The sequence below is a fragment of the Bombus flavifrons genome, chromosome 14 (assembly GCF_040668555.2).
Source record: "Bombus flavifrons isolate JBK064 chromosome 14, iyBomFlav1_principal, whole genome shotgun sequence".
Classification (NCBI taxonomy): domain Eukaryota; kingdom Metazoa; phylum Arthropoda; class Insecta; order Hymenoptera; family Apidae; genus Bombus; species Bombus flavifrons.
In genome coordinates, this window is record NC_138455.1 from 8,941,101 (window position 1) to 8,964,969 (window position 23,869).

The 23,869-nt window shown below is 38.5% G+C and overlaps 1 protein-coding gene across 3 annotated transcripts; it reads right to left on the minus strand.

The window, feature by feature from the left end:
• Positions 1 to 3,250: 3,250 nt before the first annotated feature.
• Positions 3,251 to 22,775, minus strand: Gbeta13F (guanine nucleotide-binding protein subunit beta-1). 3 transcript variants are annotated; one of them, XM_069127685.1, is made up of 7 exons: positions 22,267 to 22,775; positions 10,863 to 11,356; positions 8,733 to 8,878; positions 8,349 to 8,642; positions 7,855 to 8,056; positions 7,469 to 7,685; positions 3,251 to 7,153 (listed from the first exon to the last, which is right to left on the minus strand). In XM_069127685.1, exons 2-7 carry the CDS (start codon positions 10,917 to 10,919, stop codon positions 7,047 to 7,049), a joined length of 1,023 nt encoding a protein of 340 aa, XP_068983786.1. In that variant the 5' UTR covers positions 10,920 to 11,356; positions 22,267 to 22,775; the 3' UTR covers positions 3,251 to 7,046. The 3 variants fall into 3 exon arrangements, with proteins under 3 accessions (XP_068983786.1, XP_068983789.1, XP_068983788.1); XM_069127688.1 differs by lacking the exon at positions 22,267 to 22,775 and adding an exon at positions 21,818 to 21,839; XM_069127687.1 differs by lacking the exon at positions 22,267 to 22,775 and adding an exon at positions 12,662 to 13,224.
• Positions 22,776 to 23,869: the final 1,094 nt, after the last annotated feature.

The window sequence follows — 23,869 nt, forward strand, 5'->3', positions numbered from 1 at the left end:
AACGATGATTTAAGATATTTTGTACTGAAGATTAAACCATTAAGAAATTCGACGATAATATTTGACGAAAGATTTCAAAGTAGCGCGAAAAGAAATTTTTTAATCAGGCTAACGCTACTGGTGGGCACAATATTTGTTCATGACGATGATAGCGAATCGTATGAGAAGGCAGTTTTACTTTCCTGTAATTCCGAATAAACCAACAAAAATCGCTTAAAAATGATTTGTAACGGAATTTAGCAAGCTACAAGACAAATTATTTACTTTTACTCAAACAGACCTAACTTGTTTTACTTTTCTTTCTGCAACTGCCTTCCTTTCGTTGCAAACGTTTCAATTGTTATCAGCAATATAATAACATTTGACAGAATGGATCGGCGTGATTGCAAATTCGATCGGCTATAGCAGAAAAAGGAAACTTACGCCGTGCTACGTGTACGACTCGCGACGTGCCGAAGTAGATAAAAATCGTCAGATTCTCGAAAGGACATTTGTCTCAAATGTTACGGAGAATCGGTAAAGAAAATCCGTCTCCAAGACAAATTTCATACGAAGCTTGTAAAATATTGTCAAGAGGAAGAGAAATCTGAAGAATCCCGATAAAACTGATGGCATCTCCTCATTGTGCGAAGCAACCAATTTGTACATGGAAAAAATAAAAGAAAAATAAAATAGTAAAAATCGTCATACATTTACATATGTACGAAATATATATGTATATATATATAATATATATATATATATATATATATATATATATATATATATATATGCGAGTGTCTAAAGCTTGTAATAAATTAAGAAAGTAAATTCGAAGTGATCGAATTTTTCTTGTGCTTTCTATCTGTGTGTGTTTCAGCTATTTCTTTGGCCCTGTTCTTTCGTAATTCTCGTATATTCGTGAGCCCATGGTAAAATCTCGCATCGGAAACCGAAGTGAAAATGCGTAGTCGCTTGTTCTCCCGCGAGGGTCTCGAACGAAATTGTCATACAAAGTGTACTCGTCGTAGAATGTCTACAAAAGAGATACGAGAACAATTATTATGAAAAACGTTATCTTGTAAACAGTGTTAAAATCTTAAGATAAACAATGTAAGACTATTCGCAACAGTATCAATAGAAATGGATCTGACTAATAGGATGCGTAATGCTTGTTTCTTGGCCCGCCGATGGTTTTTATTTCTTTTTTTCTTTTTTCATCCGTCTCGTCTTCAAATTTAATATTCTTCATCTCGCGTGGCTCAGGAGAGAATCTCGCGGAGCGAGACTCTCGGATGAAGTAATAGAAAAAATCGATTCGGAGTTTGATATTAAATTTGACGACGATCCCATTTCGTCCGACCGTGTCCAGAGGGAAAAAGAATGAAACGAATCTTCGCTCAACGAGCACGCTAATTATCTCATAACTAATTCAAGGCGAAAATTCCAAAGCTTTTTCCCCTCTGCGACGGTCGGGGAATCACTTTTGCGACGCGCTACAATGAATTATAACAATCGATCGTTCATCGTGGGAGTGGTGTTTCTCGCTGGTGCACGTTCCTTGAGAAATTTCGCGATCGATTTCTCGAACACACTATGTACAGATCATCGAATGAATAGAATGCAACGTGAACATATGTGTACATGTGTATATTTAGTGTGTAGGTGTGTATATGCCAGCGGTATGCATTTTGTATACTTGATGGATTATAGAGATGTTACGCTACGTTTTGCGTGTACACGCGGCATGGGAGGAGAAGAACGAAAAAAGAACGCAAAAGAGGAATCTTAACAGGAGTCTTTGATGACTTCAGTCTCGCATAGAAATCACGCCAGGTTCGCTCTCGATGTCGAATGCGGTTTTTGGTCGATTCGCGATTGTGATGTCTCTTTGGATTTCTACGCACAATTCTCTTTTCTCTATATTGAAAAAACTTCGAGGCGGTATACAGATACAGCTATGGCGATAGCTACGTGTACGAGAAACATTCATCAGGCAATATTCCTTAACTGCAGTTTCTGAATAAACACACTACGTCGCACGTTTTTTATTTTTTTTGTTTTCTTCTAAACTTGATTAGCTACTTAATGGATAGCGCGAATGCCTCCGGAATGTTCGACTTTCAAAGAACCGTTTCAAGGACAGCCATCTTCCACCCACGAACTTTTCACCTGATACCGATCCTTGTCACATTCTGATCCATGGATCTTTTGAGTTGCATCCATCCTCAAATACACACAGATTTTTTCTATGAAAATCCTCTTCGTGCAGCGAAGGTTCTTCCGTAATCTCTTCATTCGCCTCTCCTTCTTCTTACATCTATGAAAACGATTCTTTCTTATGACGTATCGTATTGATGACGATGACGATTGACAGGGGCACCCACGAGGCTCGAAACGCGTTACAAGAACAAGGATCTCTCTGTCGAGTCCACGAAAAATCTACCTTAGTCGTTTTTTCTTTCTTGGGCGAAGAACAAGGTCTATTTTCCCTTACGTTCTTAAAGACGATAAAAACGCGGGAAACGCCGACTTCGTGCCTCGTGAAAACGTCGTTCACGAAGGATGATTACTCAAATGAGCGCTAGTCTAGCCGTCGATAATAATTTATTATTATTTTATTGTTGTTATTATCGTTATATAAAAAGTGTTGAGAGAAATCCTTGTAACTATCTATCATTTAACAACGAAGACATCCTTCCTCTTAGTTATCTTTTTGTAACTTTCTGGATGAATGTATATACCTTCCTTTTTGAATATATTTCCGGTTTTTTCCATTCACCTCTTGGCAAACTCACTTCCGTTTTCCATCAGCTGCCGCCACTTTTCTTTCCGCATTCTTTGGCTATGTCCTGGCGTCTCGTTCACTTAAAACAGCGTATCACGCGTTATTTAAGTGTTCTTTTGTACATAATATACACGCACTATATATTATATTTATATATATCGTACTTTATATTCGCTCGTAATTCGAAAGAGGCAGTATTGCTAATGGCTTCTTATCGTCCATCGTAAAAGGATTTATTAAAATGAGTTCCACTAGTTTTTCCACCTCTTCCTTTTCCTTCGTTTCTCATCGTGTGTTTCGCCGCTTTTTCACGTTGAAATAGGACCCAAAAGTATTCGGAGACTCTCATCGATCGAACGAACGAGAAATTAAAAGAAAAGAAAATAGGCGAGAAACGTTGAATGAGAAAAATTATTTACGAGAGGTCGGGATGATGGCGAAGAAAAAGAAAACGAGCGGTAAAAAAATAACCAAAACGCCACGTTTCATTTTTTCCAAGTACTTTTATTCACCTTATTATGACTTCAGAAAAAAAAAAATCTATTCCTTCACTTGCTTTCTCATGCTGTTGTTCCTGATGTCACAATCGATCCGATATATTATCACGGTTCCCCTATGCATTCGATTAACTAAACGATTCAAAACCAGCACTCGCATCCTTGTCCACGGACAAGGAGACCTACCAACGGGAATAGTAAAGAAAAGAACGAAATGAATAACAAACTCCTCCACTTACACAAACCTCTGCGTTTTCTTTCATGTTTTTTCCTTTTTCTAATTGGTTTATTCTTGCGTTTGTCGTTACTATGACTAGAGACTTAATAAATCGTTAATTTTGTATGACTACTCGTCGATAGTATATATATATATTATATATATATATAGTATAATATATATATAATATAATATATATTATATATATATATATTTTTTGTATTCGTACAAAGAATAAGAAACCATATTGCTTCAGTGGCTCGAGGCTTCGAAATACAAAAACGAGAAGCCTTCTCCGAGAGGCCACGGAATTACGAAATACAAAAAGCACAGATCTTGTGTTTCCATTATTCTTTTTTTTTTTCGTTTTATAACCCTTTTTCTTTTTAAATATTTAAGTACCCTTCTTCCTTCATTTTGAACACCGTTGCAATGCTCTACGCAGACAACTCAGGTCTCTGTTCTTTTCAGAAGAAGAAAATATCTGTTTTTGTTTTGAAATTTCAAATGTCAAAACTATCGTAAAAATCGAAGGAAGAAGGCCTTCATTTCGTATTGGCGCGGAGAAAAGATTTTTTATATTATATCTTGTTATTTCTTGCCTAATTGGTCGCTAGAAGATATGGAGGCGTGTGACATAAGCGCGATTAGTCGAAAAGAGTGATATCAAAAAACCGATTATAAATGTTATCGTTCAGGAAAAGTATTTCTCGTTTATCTGCTTGTAACGCAATGATAGAATAACGTCTTTAGAAACTCCTTAAAGACTTCTTGATAGTTCCTTTAACAGTTTTTTTTTTCTTTTTTTTTTAAATCAGATTACATACTTGTTCTGTTAGGAAAACAATTGCTGGTTTTCGCGTTCCGGAAGCCACGCTTCCCTTACTGACTCACTCAGTCATTTTCCTTTAACAGTTGGTGATCTCAACAGGAACCAACAGTGGTTAAAATATATTCAAAGCAATTTACATTAAACCACTAAGATCGCAATAAGTCGTACATGTTGTATAACGTCCTTGCTGATCACCAGAATATTAAATGCAAATAAGAATGCAATAAAATATAGGAAAAAAAACAACATTACATGAAAATAATGAATCCGATTAAAAAGAAATGGATGTGACAGCGTGGTCACCGGAAAGCGATTGGACCGTAATCCTGCGGTACTGAACAAGTAGATTCATCGTTATCTTCTTAGATACTTATATATTAAATATTAATAATTATAAATTACAATCATTATTAATATTAATATTAAACATTATCATTAATATTATTACTTTAAATGCATACACAGTTTAAACATCTAGTTTCTTCGACAAAAACAGGATAGAGAATAGATGACAATGGAAGGAACACAACAGGTGACAGCGATTAAAAAAAAAAGATAGGAGATGAGAGAGGGAGGAGACGATGGAGGGAAGAAAGTCGAAGAATAATAATTAAAAACACAATCGTACAAAGTGGTTGATGGAAACGATAAAAATCTTCTCAGAAGAAACCGAAGAAGAGAAAAAACGAAAAGGACGGCGAGGGTGAGAGAGAGTTTGGTTTTGCGGTCCGTAGCTTCGATCCGTGATTCTTTGGGTCCTATTTCAAAGGAACTTCTAGGACGACTGTTTCGTCGGAGAATACGTGTTTTCCTTGCACTTTCGAGGATTCTTCGGTTCTGGACCGACATAATAGAGAAAGGTGTAGGGTTCTGCTTTGATGAGAGTTAGAAGGAACTCTTCTCGGTCTCGCTGTTTTCTAACTGGAGAAACAGAGGATAGGCTATAAACTAAACGATTACACGTTACATTTAAATATTCTTTCTCTTCATACTTCATGCTGGTCCCTCGCGAGCGTGCATTAAATCCGCGGCGAGGCAAAGTACATTTTATTTTGTTCATTTTATTATCTCGCGTTGTCGATCGTTTTTTCGTTCAGCAGCATACCCTTTCATACGCGACGAACCAGATTTCGATGAAAGGTAAGCTGAAGAAACAACATAGGAATTACCGTAGAATTTTTAATCAGATTTTTATGCAGATTCTTGTTTTGATTCGCAACGGGCCGCGCCTTCGAGACCTTTCACTCATTCTTACTTCTGAACTCGTTCACTCTCTAACAATCTCCGTAACTCGAACATTCACTCAGTTTTTCAAACAAAAAGTGAAAAAAGAAAAAGACACAAGAACGTATATAAGATGGTCTCCATATAAGGTCTATACAAAATAAATAAGGATAAATCTATAAAAATTACAGATATTAATGCAAACTCGGCGATTATAGTCACAAGAAACGATGCAATCTTCGTGAATCATTTTTTTCCCATTTTCTTTAACTAGCCATCCCTTTTAAGGATAGGAAATCCACGACAAAGGAGAATTGAAATTTGAAACGTAAAAAGAAAGAGGAGAAAACGGAAGAAAGAGAGAAAACATGATCAGAGATAGTGACTTATATGTCAAGGCTCGTGGATGACCCACTATGTACTTAATAGCAGATGCCTTTTGTTTGCGGTACTTCGCGTTTTGTGTGCAAATGTATGTATGTAGTTTTCTATGTACGTATTAATACACGTGCGTACGGTGTGCGTGTAGGTTGAATGCAATATGCGAGATTATCGTAATCTTGGTTGCTCGTCGACATACGTATATATATAATATATATATGTATATATAGTTTTGATGATCATGTTTGCTATTGTGTCGTGCACGAGCGACCATACTTCTTTTTCCGTTCTTTTCACATCGTGTTCTCGCCTGGTACGACTTGCTTCGTGCGTGTCGAAAAGAAATGTAAAATCAACCGCCGGAGCAGCCATGTCGGCGCTTCATCGGCAGTGAACGCTCAGAACCACTTTTTTTTTCTTTTTTTCTTATTCATAATAAAACGCTTCCAACAACGTAGACCTCTGGACGAGGGATGTTGTCTCGGAAATCGATTCTTGTTTCAACCTTTGAATTTGGGAAGATCTTCGAGGAGACGCTATCAAGATATATAATCAACAGCACGTTCTCTTCGAAGGTTCGTCAAGTAGTCCTTGAGAAAGGGGAGGAGAAAAAGGAAGTAACGCGCACGACATCGGAGAGATATGGCTGTCAGCCTTGGTGCTCCTCTCCGTTCTGTCGTTCTTCCTTTCGCCACGCTTCTTTCTCAATTATCATCATCATCATCATCATCATCATCATCATTCGTACGTTAAAGTATATCGAATAAACGGTATACTCATATACTAGAAGCGCTGATATTCACGAGTGATTTTATCCCCGACCTTGCCACGTCGCCAGGTTAAATCGACGACGCGTCTCCGGTAGTCCTTTTTACCACCACAACCCAAAACGTTCTTAAATTCGCTGCCGCTACTGCCGCTATTGCCGTGGGTCTTTCTACTGCTGTTGTCTAGCGGATGTCCAAACTTTCTAATCAACGTCAACTCCGGTGAACTTGGGGAGTAATTCTCCTCCGTTGAGGACACAGACACGCCGACTTCGGTGACCAAGTGGTGATATTTAATGCTTATACTGTATGCTGATTTGCAGTTGGTTCTGTTGAGAAACGTCTTGGGATGAACCCCAAGTTAGTTCCAAATACGCAAAAACGAGTCCCATGAACCCGTCCCGACGGCCATACCATCTTCCGTAACACCAAGGCAAGAGACGCGATTATCATGACCAGCGAGAATTCCTGTAAAATAAAAATAGAATGTCTCAAAACATCCCACTTCTATAGATTCGATTCTTTTATGTAACATATAATTACAACAATGATTTATGATCTGCATTTGAAAGAGAATAGGATTTTGGTCGAATAATTTGATATTATAAAATTACTAAATTTATAGTGAGTTTGCGCCACATGATATAAAATAATTCTAATTAGTGCCATTTCGGCAATCAAAATAGGAACAACTAAAAAAGAATTAAATTAAAGAGAAGGGCTTAATATAAAATTTCTCTTCTCTTCTGAAGGCAATCTTGACAATCTATAATGAGTACATACCAGCTCGTTCCGCTTTCATAGAATCCCAAACATTGCAGTTGAAATCGTCGTAACCGGCCAGTAATAATCTACCGCTCTTGCTAAACGCTACACTGGTGATACCACAGATAATATTGTCGTGACTATACATCGCCAGTTCTTGATCTGCCCTAATGTCGAAAAGTCTGCACGTGGCGTCATCAGAACCCGTCGCGAAGGCGTATCCATTCGGGAAGAACTGAATACAATAAAATAATTCACATTAAGAACCATAGATCTTTTAAAATTTTCCTTTATAACAAAACTAGTTTTTCTAATAGAAACTTCCAGCAGTTTCACAACACTACAAGTAAGATAAATAAGATAAGATAAAATTGGCTAGAAAATTTAGCAGATTAAGCTCTTACCGTAACAGCATTTATGTCGCTCTCATGACCCGGGAAAGTTTGCTTACAAGATCCTTCGCGAATGTCCCACAATTTTGCACTGGCATCACACGCACCAGATACGAATGTGCGCGTGTCTGGAGCCAAGGATAAGGACATTACATCGCCCGTGTGACCAATAAAGGAGGTACACTGTTGACCAGTTTCTATGTCCCACAGGGCACTAATTTAAAAATAACATAACATTGCGACGCAGTCGAAACATTTTTCTAGGTTATATAATTACCATTCAGAAGGAAGAAACCAAAAACTAGAAGGGAGGGGATGGATAGGATAGGATATATTTTTATTGCACGTTCACAATTCTCTTTATGATTTCGTTCTCAGGATATCTTCCTAAATAGAAGAAAGTAACACATTTTAATTCACGTGTGGTAGTATATTGTTATGCAGGTGATGCAAGTTAGGAACAGATCAATGGAATATCATAGAAAATAAAAATAAATGTTCCTTACCAAGTCATATCACCAGAACTAGTGACAATTTGACTGTCGTCATAAAATCGACAACAGGACAAATACCCAGTGTGACCTGGGAGTTCTCTGCTAACTCTTACATTGCCTTCCCTAGTTTTAAGACTATAGATGGAACAAATGTTATCCAGCCCACCGCAGGCCACGAAACTACCTGATGGTGCGTACGCACAGGTCATTACCCACGAAGAGCGTAAAGGGATCGCGTGAACTTTGTTCGTGGTGTAGCTATCCCACACGATTAGTTTTCCATCCTGCGACGCTGATACTAAGTTTCTGTCAATCAAATGGAACGACTATAGTTTCTCTTTCATATTTAATTACCAGAAAAATTGATTGAAAATCGTTGTTCATACAGAATTATACCTCGAATCACTTCCCCAGTGCATCGCATAAATCTTGGCTAAGTGACCGCGAAGTGTGCGTCTTGTGCGCATCTGTATCCGGCCGATAGGCTCCATGCCCGACGTGGCCTGAACCAACGTCGTATCGCATGCTGCTTTCCTAGCATCCTGAAAAACAAATATAAATAACACATGAAACTTAATATAGCTATTATTTTGCATACAACTTAGTGAAATAAAGTTTATATTTAAAACGCAGTTTGTAATGAACATGAATTAAAAATTTCACGTGAAAATATTTCGTTTTGACTGTATTGAAAGATCAGATGTCACAATCGGATGCGCCAAAAGACTAATTTATGGCGTTCTATAAATTACATATATTCCATAAACAAAATCGCTAACTCTTAAATAAATTTTAGAGTTCTAAACTCTTGAAACTGATCTTTCCAAACGAGTGAAAAGACGACAATGCATTTAACGACGGAAGACTAGACCGTATTCACAGCTCGGTTTAAGCATCCTAATTAACATTGTTTCGCGCTGACATAAGAAAATGACTATATGCAGCGTTCTCGGTACACGAAGCTCACATCGAATTACTCTCGACTGTTCAATTAAGGGTCGACGAATAGTGAGAGGGTAGTCGCGATGTGTATAAATTATTGAAATACTGTTACGAGGGTATTTAAGAACGTACAGTCTATTTATTACGGGCGCTCGCCTGGCGATGCGTGTAATTTCACGCACGCACCGGAGAAGGGTGAAAGAGAGAAACAGGTGGCGAGAAGGAACAAGATAGAACGTGAGTAAGCGGGTAAGAGGAAAAGAGAGAAAGGCAGATCGAGTAAGAGAGAGAAGGAACGGTGGCGTATTGATCAGAGTGAAGCGACGGTTATGCCGCGCCCTACCACCACCACACGCTACACTACTACCACCTCTGACAATGAGTTTCACGTTTCCACCACCATACAAGTGGAGAATCCACCGATTGGCATCGACGAGTATTTTTCAAACGGCAACAACTTTTAACTCAAGCCGATTCTTACACCGTGATCTAGGACGATCGATCACTCGAAGCACTGGAAAATTATTTATCTTTAAGAACAGATTTTTAAAGTTAGATTGGGGATGAAATTCTGAATGTAAATTAGTGATATGAATGGGGAGTTTAGATTTCCTGTGGTTTATTTTGAGATAACTATCTTCTAATAGTGTTTTTATACTTTACGATGATATTCAATATTGATTCTGAAAAATTGGCAAACATTAATAATTGTTTTTACTCCAAAAATGCAGATATGGAGCTAAATAAATTGTATAAAGAAAAGGAACAAGACACGGAAGGGTAGTATTGTTTTAATAAACAATTGTGATTTTGTTTCAATCTCCTAGGGTCAAGTACAACAAAACCTAAAAAATTACTGGCTCGTTACGGCAGAATAGGGGCCGATTGTTTAATGCCAAGTGCACTTCGAGCCGAGAGACGCCCTAGACTTTTTTTCTGTTAAGACAATACACCGCTGTTGCATGTAGAACTGTTGCTTTGTCCTCGATGTTTTAAAGATTGCCGGCAAACAAGGAGAACGCACAAAGTGCTACATGAATTTCAACTACGAACTATCCAATAGTAATCTAACTAGATTATTGGTAAATCAACGGAGGATCCATAATTGTGTAAAACGTTAAGTATTCCAGTTAAACGAAGACTACCGCCCAATACTATCGCTAAGTCACTATCTCTTACGGTTTTCAGATAATTCATTGACAGGAAACGGTGGAGATATGAAATTCCATACCAAGTACGTGCGCTTAGTTAACATCATCAAACGAAACCAGCTGTGGCCAGCAATACGAGTTACATTCGTTATAATCATTTCATAGCAGCTACCTAAATCTACAATTGTTCTCTCTAAGTACTTCATTTTACAGAATACCTACTACTATTCTACAAAGTAACAAGTAATTCACCCACGTTGAAAGCTGTAATTACTGGTGAATTACTTAGACAATTAACATTCCCTTTTGTTCCAGAAATTGACTTCACTTTCCACAATTACCTAGAAGAAATCTTTTTACACGACTTTACATTACACGTGAATGAAGCTAATTGTCGATGTTCAATGAAATACAGAATAACAAATGGACTTACTCGAATGGCATTTTTCAGCTTGTCAGCCTCCTGACGAAGGGTTTCAACTTCACTCATGATGCCTGTCTAATGATGCGATAAACGTGATTACCCGTTAAGGGTGGAAAAGGGTGTTTCTCGAGGAGGAGGCGGAACACCTCCGACGAATGTGATTCCTAAAATATGATTCTTTAGGAACGGATTAATCCTATTTCGTGCGCCTTCTCGCTCGAAGGTGGTTGGGGCCCAGTGTCACGCCGCCGACGTTTCTTTTGATGACCGATGAATATCAAGTATACCACCACCAAGAACGGGAAGGGTAGAAAGAAGAACTAGAAGACGATCGAATTTTCTCCTTGAGGGGGCTGCACCAGCCTTTTCCAGGCCTTCTCTCTGATCTGTTGCTGTCGCGGCTTCCGTTTCCGCCGCTACCACCAGAACCAGAGCCAGACCACCGCTGACTCTCCCGCCCCACGCGCCAGCTTCGACTCCTCCTAGCGAGATCGTTGCCACCCCTGAAATCAGAATCACACAAATTATTAGTAATAACTCTCTCCCAAGTTATTTCTTCCTTTTAGATTCAATAACTTGACAGTAGGGATTTTTATAAATTTAATGAATTGAATATATTGCATCATGTTTATTACACGAAGAGGTAGTCCACATAATGGTAGTTTCAAAATGAATTGTTCAACATATGGAATGGTTCATTTTTTGCAGAATTAGATGGATAAAAAATCTTACAAAATTTAGTTTTAAATGACAGGATATAATATAATCATAGTTGAATACAAGATATACTTTAAGTATATGAGAAATAGAAGATGGAATATATCCTAACATGAGAATACATTTCTATAAACAGATTCTATTAATTTTTACTTTTCACCACCAGAAAGGTTATGATATAGTATAATGGTTATTATATTTTTATTATTCTATTTTTAGCCAACCTGCCACATTCGTTGGCAGATTCGTGTCACGGTCAACATGTTTCTTTGTTTGTGCATTAATGGAGCGTCATTAATCTTCCATTGTTGGATGAAAAAGTATAGTGTTCTCAATATCAGCGAGAATCAACTCTTATTTTTCTAACTTCGATAGAAATTCCCACATCTTTTTTAACTAGAAAAAAAAAAAAAAAAATAAAAATATAGTTCGTGTAAAGTGTATGCGAGAACAGTGTTTTAGCGTGCTATTTATAGCTAACGAACCGATTACGTTCGAAGTAAAGTAACCTACGAACTTCTGGTAAATCTGTTTAATAATTCAAACTTCTCCCACGATGAGACCACCCTTAATACTCTAAACATATTTTCTCCAATTTTTCATCAACTTATACTATACAACACTGTTCATTCAGTCTCACCCCCAGTCTCGCCAGTAACTTAATATTTTAAGCTACATTGAAATTTCGTGGCAACGAGCGTCCTTCACCTCCAAAAGGTCTCACAACCCGGGGAACCCGAGGGTTGTCGATCCAACGCAAGGTGTTCTCATTTTCCGGAACTGATGGAATCGTTCGGCGCATGATCAAACAGTACGAAACGGAATATAATACTACACGTCTTTCGAAAAAGAAAGAAAGAAATTAAAAAAAAACCGAGTCTTATAAGAAGAAATAAGAAATCATTTCACCCTCTAACAAACTTTTCAGAATATAATACCATATTCTGATAAATCGAAGAAACGATTCCATTAAAATTTCCTATTATAACCAATTCCTTCGAATAAATCTACTTTCAACTTTTAAATATTCACCAAATTTCTATAATATATGCGAAATTTGAGGAAAGAAACGCAGAAGGGCCACGACTTACCCGCTCCGTCCACCTTCCACTCCTGTCAGAGCGTCATGAATCTCGAGCAAACATAACCTCTCTGCGTGGAAGATTCGTGCAGAGGGCAAAGGGTGGTCTCTCTGAACCCGTGGTCTACCGCCAGATTGCGCCGTCGACGGAACGCCAGGAACTGTTAGGAGCCCAGCGTCCGAGTGAAAACCGGAAGAAAAAGCACTTTTCCTAGTGAGAACCGGGCACACGCACGCACACGCACGAGAACCGGTCAAATGCGCGCATTGGTAGTGCTGGTTCTCTTTTCATGCCACGTTCACAGAACCGTGGTAGCGACGAATCGATGAACAGCCGTGGCTCGCCCCACTGTAGTCTGTCTCTTTCTCTCGTAAGCTTTCACCCTCTCCTTCTCTCCCTTCAACCTCTCCCTCTTCGTTATGTACGCTAGGTAAAGAGTACACACGCGAACGCTGGTGTGTCTTGCCGAATGGTTTCAGAGAGAAGAAATGAAACGATACTCGAGACTCTAACGAATAAAAGCTGAAGGAGTTAAGATACGATGTAAACTGGACACAATCTTCGACACTGTTTCGAACCACACCCAGGGAGGACGTGGTTTCGAGAGAAGACCGCCTGGGCGGATGAAACGAGCAGAGGGAAGGGATAAGCGACGCTGGCGCCACGGCGCCCGCGTACCGGCTGACTACCGGCGTCGCCATGACGCCATTGTCGACCGTGTGACAGGTTGCCGTTGGCGGTATAGCATGCTCGGAGGATCGTGTTAATCGCTGTTCAACACGATCCTCGACTTGGTATAATCGATTCAAACAGGGTGAGATTGGCGAACTGATTTTCTTGGGAAATATATACAGAATCGACGTTGCTAAATATTTGGTCATCTTGGTCTTCCAGGTAACCCTGGAACTATTTTAAGAAATACGCGTTCGCCAGTATATACATATTCAGGAAGTCATATAAGTCTGCTATCAGAGGATTCGCTGAATCGTAAGAAATCGTAAAGAAATTTCTTATTTATTTTGATTCCTCTATGATGCTGGTATTACAGAATTGTTGAGAATTAGAAAATAATTTAGAGTAGAGAGATCTTCGAAGATTTGTCAGGGAAGCTCCGTCGTATATAGAGAGTTAAAAATTAGATAGCAGGCAATTTGATGTGTTGTCTTGAATTCGAAGCGTCATCGGCGATGCACGGCAAGTGCTACAAAATTCCATTAATCTTCAAGAGGCTGATATTACGCGTCGACTACTATCTACAAAACATACAACAACGTCTAAATAACTTATGTGAAACCAGAACACGTCTATGCAATTACAACGTTGCAACTGCGCTATATGCACATAGCTATACGAGAGCCATTTTAATAATCTCCATGCAACTAGAACAAATATCGTGAGAATGTATAATTAATAACCCAGAATGCGTCTCGATTAAGTAAGTGTAGAAAAATCTCAAGTCCATCGATGTTCGACCTACATTCTGCTTAATCTGCCTTATCAAGGAAGAGGAGGCAGCTAACATTTTCCTCTATACTCTATCTATAGTATTCGCGCGAATCGTCTGGCTTTGTCATTCTCCAGGCATTCAACTGGATGGAGGGGAGGGCTGGTAGACCTATCTAACAGAAGACTCTTCTATCATCGGGATCCCCAGGCCTTCCTACACGCGTTCCCGGATGCGCGAATGGGAGCAACAGTTGAACCACGCGGGTCAACGTCCAATACGATCTCTCCTTTTCTCTCTCTAACTCTCCCTCTTTTCTCTCCCCATCTGCTTTCGTCTCCGGCTGTATACAACAGCGTGGCTGCCAAGTACCTCACACCAAGTGTGTACTTCGAACGAAGTCCCTGGCACGGCCCAACGGTCTTTAGAAAACGGCGAGAAAGAATGAGAGAAGCCACGAAAGGTCTAAGGCGGGTGTGCAACGTGTGTCGACGATCGCCGTTGGAACGCTTGTTGGAATTGCACCTGCCAAGAGTTCGTTCCAACGAGTGCTCGTACACGCTTTGTTTCTAGCATAACCGTTCTGTGTTTGCTTATTCGTCGTGCTTCTACGTCCAAAATCATTTCTGCCAGCAAATTTCCACATAGACGAAATGTTTGTTTCATATAATACATTTGTTGTTCTCACTTATTCCTGCGAGAGTGAAATACAGGATGATTCTCTCGCTAGAGGCCTCGAAAGAAGAAGTCGTTGATCGAACATTTGTTGCGACATCAAAGATGATACATATTGTCTGCGCCGTGTATGTGTGATCGATAGACTGCGGATTTTTATACATTTATGAGAAATTTAGAAGTATACAAACGCACAGAATGTACATAAAATATACAAAATCTAATTACCTATTATACTATTTGGTAAGTAAAACAAATCTCTGCTTAGATTCTATTCTTTTACTTGCCTTTATAAAAATGGGAATTTGTATAAATATTCCCAATCTAGTGACTAATTTGAAATTATTTTTACTTTACATTTTGACTTTCAGTTCTCATATATGCACACTGCACACATACAGTGATTAGGTCAATGGTGGCTCCTCTTTTTGCGACCTCAAGAGAAAGAAACACCCTATATAAATTGTTAAGTATTTTGGAGAAGGTTGTAGAAGCATGGAGAGTTTCGAATGGTTTTCTGTTACCATGAGGCTCGGCAAGTGAAAGCGACAAATACTTGAGGGTGCCATAAATTAGGCCCTTCCCGGTACTGCGGCGTACAGCAGAGGGTCGACTCTGTTTTGCAGCCACACAAAAAACGGGCATCCTTTGTAGAACTGCCGATTCTGACGAACATACAAAGTACAGTGTAGTATAACATATCGCATGTAATTAGATTTACTATTTCGTTTATATTACGTTGCAAATATTAAAATATTAAATTCTAACATATTTATTCGTCCCGTTTTCTTCATTTGCAAATAACGATAAAAAGAGAACGAATTTATGTCATTTGGAAAAATTCATTGCAGACATACGGTTTAAAGATAAATATAACTTATATAACACCAAATTAATTCATTTAATTTTTATCCATTCTCGATACATGTTAACCCATGAACATGAAACTTTTCCTAATAAAAGACATAAATAATCAAATAAGATGAAAAGAATAAATAATCAAAAGAATCACTCATAAAAAGAGCAAACCAATATTGTTGCAGTATCTATTCTTGTTGCAGCATCTTGAATTTATTGATAGAAACTGATCGTTATAGCATTCATTCTAGCATACACCATTATAGATATGTTTCCTACCACAACATTTAATAATATTTTACGTATGTAAGAATTTTTCGTTGTATATTAAATCCTATGCGATATTTACTGCATCAAGAGAAAGAGTATTCTCTTCGTGAAGGAAAGTATTAAAAGAAAGTCTTTCTGTTGCGTAATTGAGAAATTGCAAGGAATGGTACAGTTACGTGTGAAATGTTACGATGAAACAGATACTAAGGATATTAATTACAAACTATTCTTAGATAAAGAGGCTTCGTTACCGCGGAACTGGCTGTGTCTACGGAATGATATTGTGGTATTACAGCTGATGACTGTAATTCACATCAGCACGACCTACTTTTCGACCGCGTAGAACCGGGGAGGATCAGCTTGCAGCCAGGCAGAAGTGGCTGGCTTTTAGTCACGTTAATAAACTTCTTATCAATTCACCAACGAGATCAGAAAAACAAAAGGCCGCGAATCCCTTCGAGCTCTCACGAACCTACCTATTACAAGAATAATTCGTTCCAACAAAATCACACCGATTTCTGCCGCGTAGTGTATACTACCTAAACGCGAGAAGTGAACAGAGAATTACTTTTCACGCGAGTCCTCAATTTTTGGCACGGCATCTCAGAATAGTACGTGCATAAAGAACACGTTGGTTTAAAATAAACCGTGACGCAAGCCGATCGATCTATCAATCAATCTGCAAACGGTATCGCAAAGAGAAACACTTGTTCGTTTTCTTTCGCCTAGCTTTTCCCCTTAAAAACTTCCAACAGACGCGTACTATAATCGAACATAATTATTAAAACATTCGATTCTTACCCATCGGCCATTGTTTAAGAGCATTCAACGAGCCATTGTTACGAACATGCGTTTAGTAAAACTCGACTAGCAAGGAAGTAGTATCCTCGCTATTATCACCAATTATTATACAGGAAAGAATGGAAGAAGCGTTCGATTATCTACGGTTTACGAACAGCTCAGAACTACTTTAATATATCTAAATCTAGACTACAAGAATCACTTCTATGCACACATGCTGTTTTCCCAACTTTGTCGATCCCACCGTCGCATGAGAAGTGTAAAACGTGGATTGACTTTAATAAAAGAAATCACCCTTGAAAGCAGCAGTCGTTCGTCCCCAGTACACCCAACCCCACAAAGACGAAGAAGGGATACCTGATGGGGGGGTTACGTGGTTCGATCGATGCCTTCTCTTAGGGAAAACATCGTCCCAAATTTATATGTGTGCGTAGATCTCTCTGTGTGTAGCGAGAAAGTCTGTAAGAGATCGAGTGGATCGAGAATCCCTGCGGCTGAAACTCGACCACGGAACAACCAGCTATCCTAAATTCGTATATTTCTCGTAACTTACAGGCTATAGAGACGACTAAACATTAGCATTGTAGAGAAGAGAGCAGAGCATAGAAGGCCGACGAAACTCGAATGAGATGAAATGGGACGGAAGATACGTTGCGGACAAGCTACGGCAGGTGAATGACGTCAGAAGGCGTTCCGTGACGTCAGAAAAGTAACCTGAATATGGGATTCCTCGAGTCAGGATTTTTCACTCGCTTCTAATCTTGATCTTTACTCTGGTTTAATTAAATTTTTCGTCAATTTGTTGTAGAGCTTGTAAGTGTTTGACTTTCTCAGGGGTACTGGTATATGTGTGTATCTTCAGTTTTCTTTCAATACAGACATGACCCTAAAAAATATAAAGAGCGTCAATTATCTGTTTTTCTTATAGAAACCGATTCATTTCTGATGAAGTTGAATTATATATTACTTGAGGATTTAGTAGTTTATAAATTACTGAACTACAATCTAACTAATAATATTTCAGAAATATAAGTCATAATATCCATGTTTGTATCGAATACTTTTATGAATAATTAAACTTAACACGCAATGGTTATTTACATGCATACATTATAAAAGAAAAAAAAGAAATAATTATCTCTTATCTAGTATTAATTGACTTGTTTTTGAAGAAGTTGTATACATATTACTCTTGGGGATTTAATGGTTGATTTATACATACACTTAAAATTACAATAATTCTGGGTCAATATTGGATCGAAGTCTTGATAAACTGATAACATTAAAAAAAAAAAAAAAAAACGAAGGTACTTCTTTTGTGCTGAAATGAAATACAGAACTTTCGACGATGCAAACGGTATCACAGAAATGTATATAAATACGTGTTAAGAAATTAAGCCGCAAACAGATCGTTTCGCTATTTTTACGAATCACAGTGACGTCAGAAGAAGAAGGGAGAGTAAAGCGGGCATTTGAATGTTTGGATTATCCAAGAATCCAGAAGGCTTGTGGACCGGTTCAAAGGAAACTGGACTGTTGTAAAGACAGCTACGTTTGCTTGTCCACCCTAATCTGGTTATTATCACTTAAAACTCATCTATCCTGAAAAAAATCTATTCAAATCTTATTCAAACCCTAATCTCACCTTTCACGAACCCTCTGACTAATTTACGGCAATGTGACCACGTTAATGATCTGTTACAGACACTCTCGAAAAGAAAGTTCTTCAGAGAAATTTAATGATCGTCGAATTCCTAGAACTAACAACCTCTAGCCGGAGCTTTTAAAATCAGCAACCCTCCCTCTGCTCGTTTTCCACTGACCCTCGTACACTGAGCGAACAGAAGAAGGAACAATTCATGGCGGACGAGGGGAACGCGTAACAGGACGTGACCCCGCAACGAACACAGGTCGGAGGGGGTTGGAGGGTGCCAGGAAAGAAGGGAATTTGCTGGTAGTGTACGTCATTGGCATTACTTTCGCATTGACTAAGTACTCGGCGACCTACTAACCGTCCTGTGAAACGTGATCGTCATTAACCCCTTTGCCTCTATGAACGAGATATCTTACGTGCCTGTTTTTCAATATTTGTGACTGAATGCGGTTTCATATGAAAGAGATATATAATAGAATTTTTCTGTCAACATTATAACTTATTCTATGTCATTTATCTTTAACCCTTCTACACTCATGAACTAGATATCTCCACTTGGTTTGTAATATTTACAAATGGATATTGTTTTATGTAATAGAATAATGAAAGAAATTTTGTGACAACTTTTCTACACTTGCTGTCAAAGAAATACTGTTACGCTATATAAAATTCTCTTTGAAGGATAATTGATGCAAGCGATATAGAGAAGTCGTGAGTTAAAACGTCAAACGGAATGAATTAAAACATTAAATCTTATACGTAAAAACACGTTAAACTTCAAGGAGCAAAAGTGGCTTAAACACTGATATGTAACATTTCTGGATATTAAGCGAAACAGTGGATTACAGTGTAAAGTGTAATGTTCTTATCTCTACCGCATTGATAAACTAATATTTATTAGTTGAAACAGACCTAATCAATGTTCTATCTCACTTACTTTTAAAATGTAACGGAGCAGATACATAAGTAAAAAACATTCTTTAAGAGATAGATGACTGCAATTTTTCCCTCATCAACTTATTTCTAGAACCTGTTTTCCATATTGTATGTTATACAGTCTTTTTTTAAATGCGCTGCGTACAAAGAAACAATAGATTATGAATTAACAAGTATGCCTATTATAAACGAAAATCTCGAGTTCTTTTTCTCCCATTATATCAACTTTAACGTCTCGCCGATTTTATGACCTCGCTGTGTCTCTTCCACCAACTGTACTGCTAACCAACAAGCAAGCCACAGACCTGCTAGGTAGCATTACTGACGAGTCCATTAGCAGATCCTGGATGAAACGCACTCTCCCTTCCTTTCCTATCCCTCTCCCTCTTTCCTTCCTATTCCAACAGCGTCACCGAAATTGTTTTCAAGCGAATAACATATGCTACATCTATATAGTATTATTAACCTTTACATTCATTTCCGTTAATAAAAAAAAACACGTAAGATATTTGGATAGATGAGCGAAAGAATTAGTAACTATTGAAAAAGATACACGCAGTATCAATAATATGTATTTGCTGTATTATCTCGCTAAGGATTTTGGCTGACGCGCACGTTACGATAAGCGTTATTTTCCCCGCGTTTTAGATTGTTTGCCGTGCATTAACTTCGTGCGTAAAATGAAAATAAAATCCTTCGGAAAATTACAACGATTAAATTTGTCAGACACGTTTCCTTGGAACGAAACGTCACGCGTAAGCTTATTGATCGTGATACAGTAATCGACGTCGATCGTAAATGTTTACATTTCTACGATTTCCGTGGTTATCTACCGGCTTGGTGAATCACTTGAACGTACATAATTTCTTCCTGATAGAGAGTGCAAGAGACCGATAAAAGATATGATCGACGTCGTATCTCGCAACTGGAACGCTGTCAATTGAACCGAAGACACCACTTGTCTTCGAGACCCGCGACGACTTTATATTTCGAACCAATTAAAGACGATTAAGATAGCTCTGGTGCAGCAATTGGTCGGCCAATCGCGACGCAGTCTCCGTCTTTGCTCTGGCTTGCGCGTCTCCTTTTTTTTTCTTTCTCTTACTTCGTTAATATATGAGTCAACGCTAGGTTCAATCCAAAGCTTGTGCAGGGAAAATCAACAGTTTCCCTTCGAGTCTTCTGTCGCTCCCTCATTTCTCTTGTTCTCGCTCGAGAAATTACTCAGGCAATTAGACTCTGTTCTTTGTTCAAAGAGACAGACAACGTTAATTCGACCGATAAACTGATACCAGTCGACAGAAAGACACCAAACGAATTATCGCCTCGCTTTAGAAACAGAAGCAATTAGAAGAACGTCGCGAGGAATTCACGCGTTCGAAATTCCTGGCCTGGTATCGCTCCGTTTCCATACGGGGCGTTATAGCAAAAGGGTAGCACGAAATTATTGGACAATAATTCAAGGTCTTCGATGCGTCCAGCGGATTGCATTTCCTTTGTCGTTCGTTTCTCTTACGTGACTCATTGCTCGAGTGGAAATAACGTAATCTCTCTCTGAAAAGTATGGTAAGAAAAATAATAAAAAAGGAAAAAAGAAACGTTAAAGAAGAGAATGAGGAACGCGACGATAACAAAGATATATTGCGTGTGATTCTGTTCGTTCGAGTCGCTTTTAAGATCGATCACCTTGAAAACGACTGCTAACGTAAATATCGCTTTCACGATTCTTAGAAACGCGACATGCTTCAAGGTTAGTCTCGAATTAAAAACAGGTGCCTGTAATTTCATTATCACTGGTTGTATAGCGGTTATTGTTCACGATGTACGTAAATTGTAAATGTAATAATTGCAACGTTTGAAACTAAATATAAATTCACAAGAATCATCCGGACGTCTAATGTTCAACCTCGAGCAATAATTAGAAAACGCACTGGATGATGAAAGTGTCATATTTTTGGAGAACACGTGTAGTCGACGAATAAAGACGGCGTCGTGTTATTTTTACCTCGTGGATTCACGTTTTTGCAAAAGTAACGCGTTCTAGATATACACTAAAGTAAATTATGTTTGTTTTCGTGAAAAACTCGTGCTCAAATGTTACGCAATATTCGGTTTACTGCTATTGTTGTATCAAAAGATAACGCAAATACGCCTGCTTCGTAGTTAAATAAGTGTCAACAATGGCGTTTCACATTGACTAAATTTCGCGCCATCTTACCAATATTTCCTACACTGAATAGTAGATAATTATTTCATTATTTCCAATACCAATTCAAATTACCGATAAAAATACACGAACAGTTCACGAGTAATTATCATGTTTTTATAACAAAAAATTCATAAAATAAAGAAATATTCTATGGTAATACAATAGTTTAAATGTAAAAGCTAGTTTCATAACAAATACGACACATGCATTAATAGATAACGAAATACTGACGCTTGTACTGTGTGAATTAATGATTATTGATCCCCTATGTAAATTTGTGGTAATCTCAGATATCGTTAGTCAAGCAAAAGTTCTTACAGCAGTAATTTAGCTTGCGTAATCGTAGGCTGCTCGATGTTCAAGCTTTCGTTCCCGTTATACTTCTACGCCGTTGAAAATTCTCGAACGAGGAAAAAGCTTCGACTTAAGCAGGAAGAATCTCATTACAGCGGGAGCCGGCATTGACTCAGATGTCGAGAAGTCGTTAAATCAGGATTTACCGAAATTCCTCGCCAGTCAGCCAATGATATTCCCACTAACATCGAGATATCAGACGACCGAGCAGACGAGAGGAACGTAGTGGATGTTAAAATAACCGCGATGACGGAACAGGAAAATTTGACAGTGTAGCCTAGGCGGTCGCCATGTTGGCTATTCCGATCGAGTCGAAGGGCCACAATCAGGGCTGCATCGTTAGGATGCCATTATCGCTGCATAGAAATTGTAAAATTACAAACTATTACGAAAAAGAATGTTCGTTATTATACCTGGAGCTCCCTAACGGAGCCTACGGTTGCCTAAATTCCCGGCTCGATATATCGGCCTCTCGTATCCACGAACAGCTCCTCTCGCTCTCTCACTCCTGCTGCGGCGGGCCTTCTTCCTAGCTTCGGCTTCTCACATCGATGACTATGCACTTTCCTTTTCACACCTCTCTGTCTCGAACCACGTCGAGAAACAGAGCGAACGCACTCTTAAGGCGATGAAGCCTCAACGACCGAGACGAGTCTGTGTTTCACTACGATTTACTGTCTCGCGACACAACCGCGACCGCCACTACGTTTTAAGGTTAACCGTCACTGCTTGAACTCGAAGAACGGAACAGGGCACAGCGTGTACCGCGATATATTATGACTAGGCGAATGATACGACGTTCAGAGAGTTATTTTCATGAATAAAAACTGTACGAAGCGAGCGGAGCTGCTGTTCCTGCTACTGCTGCTTCAGGGCTCTGGCGGGCGGCAGGGCGGGGCTCCGTGCTTCGACTCTCGTAGACCCCGTATACCTCGAAGTCGCCGGTTCGCGAAAATACCCGAACGTCATGAGCGACCTCTTCGGCCGTCTCCGCGCACCGCCATTTTCGAACGCGGGATACGACGATAGAGTATGTTTGGCGCCATCGACACGAAGTCACATAAATTAAAGGAAATTGTAAGGAAAAAGAGTTTGGATCAATTTATTTGACAGATAGAAGTTGTGGAAAATTATCATGTTATGAGTAGTGTGTTTTTTTAGATTGGTATAGTGATTGGTATGAAAATTTGGATGGAGAGATTATTGGAGGGAGACGTTCGATTAGGTGAGTTATGGCGTCCCTTAGATTTAGAAACGACAAACGTAGTTTGATTCAGTCATTTGATTTTGCGATGGAATTATTAGAACTTTGATTTGAATAAATAATCATTTTGTAAGTGACAGTAGAAAATGAATGGTTTTGTTATGTAGTATTTATATATATTATGATATGTAACACGTATTCTAGTATGTAGTCTACCAGCAATGTGATTTATGTGTATAATTAGTCGTGCGTAATTCATCTAACAAGTAGCATTTTTCGATTTGAACTTCATATGCAGCTTTGTTATATTAGAACTAAATGAAGTACAGACATTGATTGTGGTTCATATAAGTACGTGTTGATACATGCTTTGAATATTTATTCGCTTCGAATATCTTTTCGATTTTAATTTCGGATGAAGCTTGTTTTATGTTAGAACTACGTATGTACATATACAGGAGATACAGAGATTGACTATAGTTTATGCAAGTATATGCATACGTATATATATAATTTCGAATATCTGTTCACTAGGATAGTAAGAATTATGTCGATAAAACAGTGTAACAATTATATCGGCAGTTGGATTTCCAAGTTCGTACGTATCTTTTCTTTGATTTTGTATTTGTATTTATTGAATTTCATGTATTCAAGGCGTCATTTCACTACATGCATCATCAGTATTACAATTAATATTTGTTTTTCTAACTGTAATTTGTAACAGTTTCCTGGTTTTACCCTGTGATAATCTTTGATTTCTTCACGATGCTGCCTTTAAACGAAAGATGTCAAACTAATCGACACTAAAATAA

Excerpts from the sequence above, each read along its gene's own strand:
- Gbeta13F (XM_069127685.1), bottom strand. The coding sequence starts at position 10,919 with ATGAGTGAAGTTGAAACCCTTCGTCAGGAGGCTGACAAGCTGAAAAAT. Across the intron at positions 8,643-8,732 it reads CACTGGGGAAGTGATTCGAG|AAACTTAGTATCAGCGTCGC; the intron begins GTATAATTCTGT and ends TTTGATTGACAG. Across the intron at positions 7,154-7,468 it reads TATGAAAGCGGAACGAGCTG|GAATTCTCGCTGGTCATGAT; the intron begins GTATGTACTCAT and ends TTTATTTTACAG.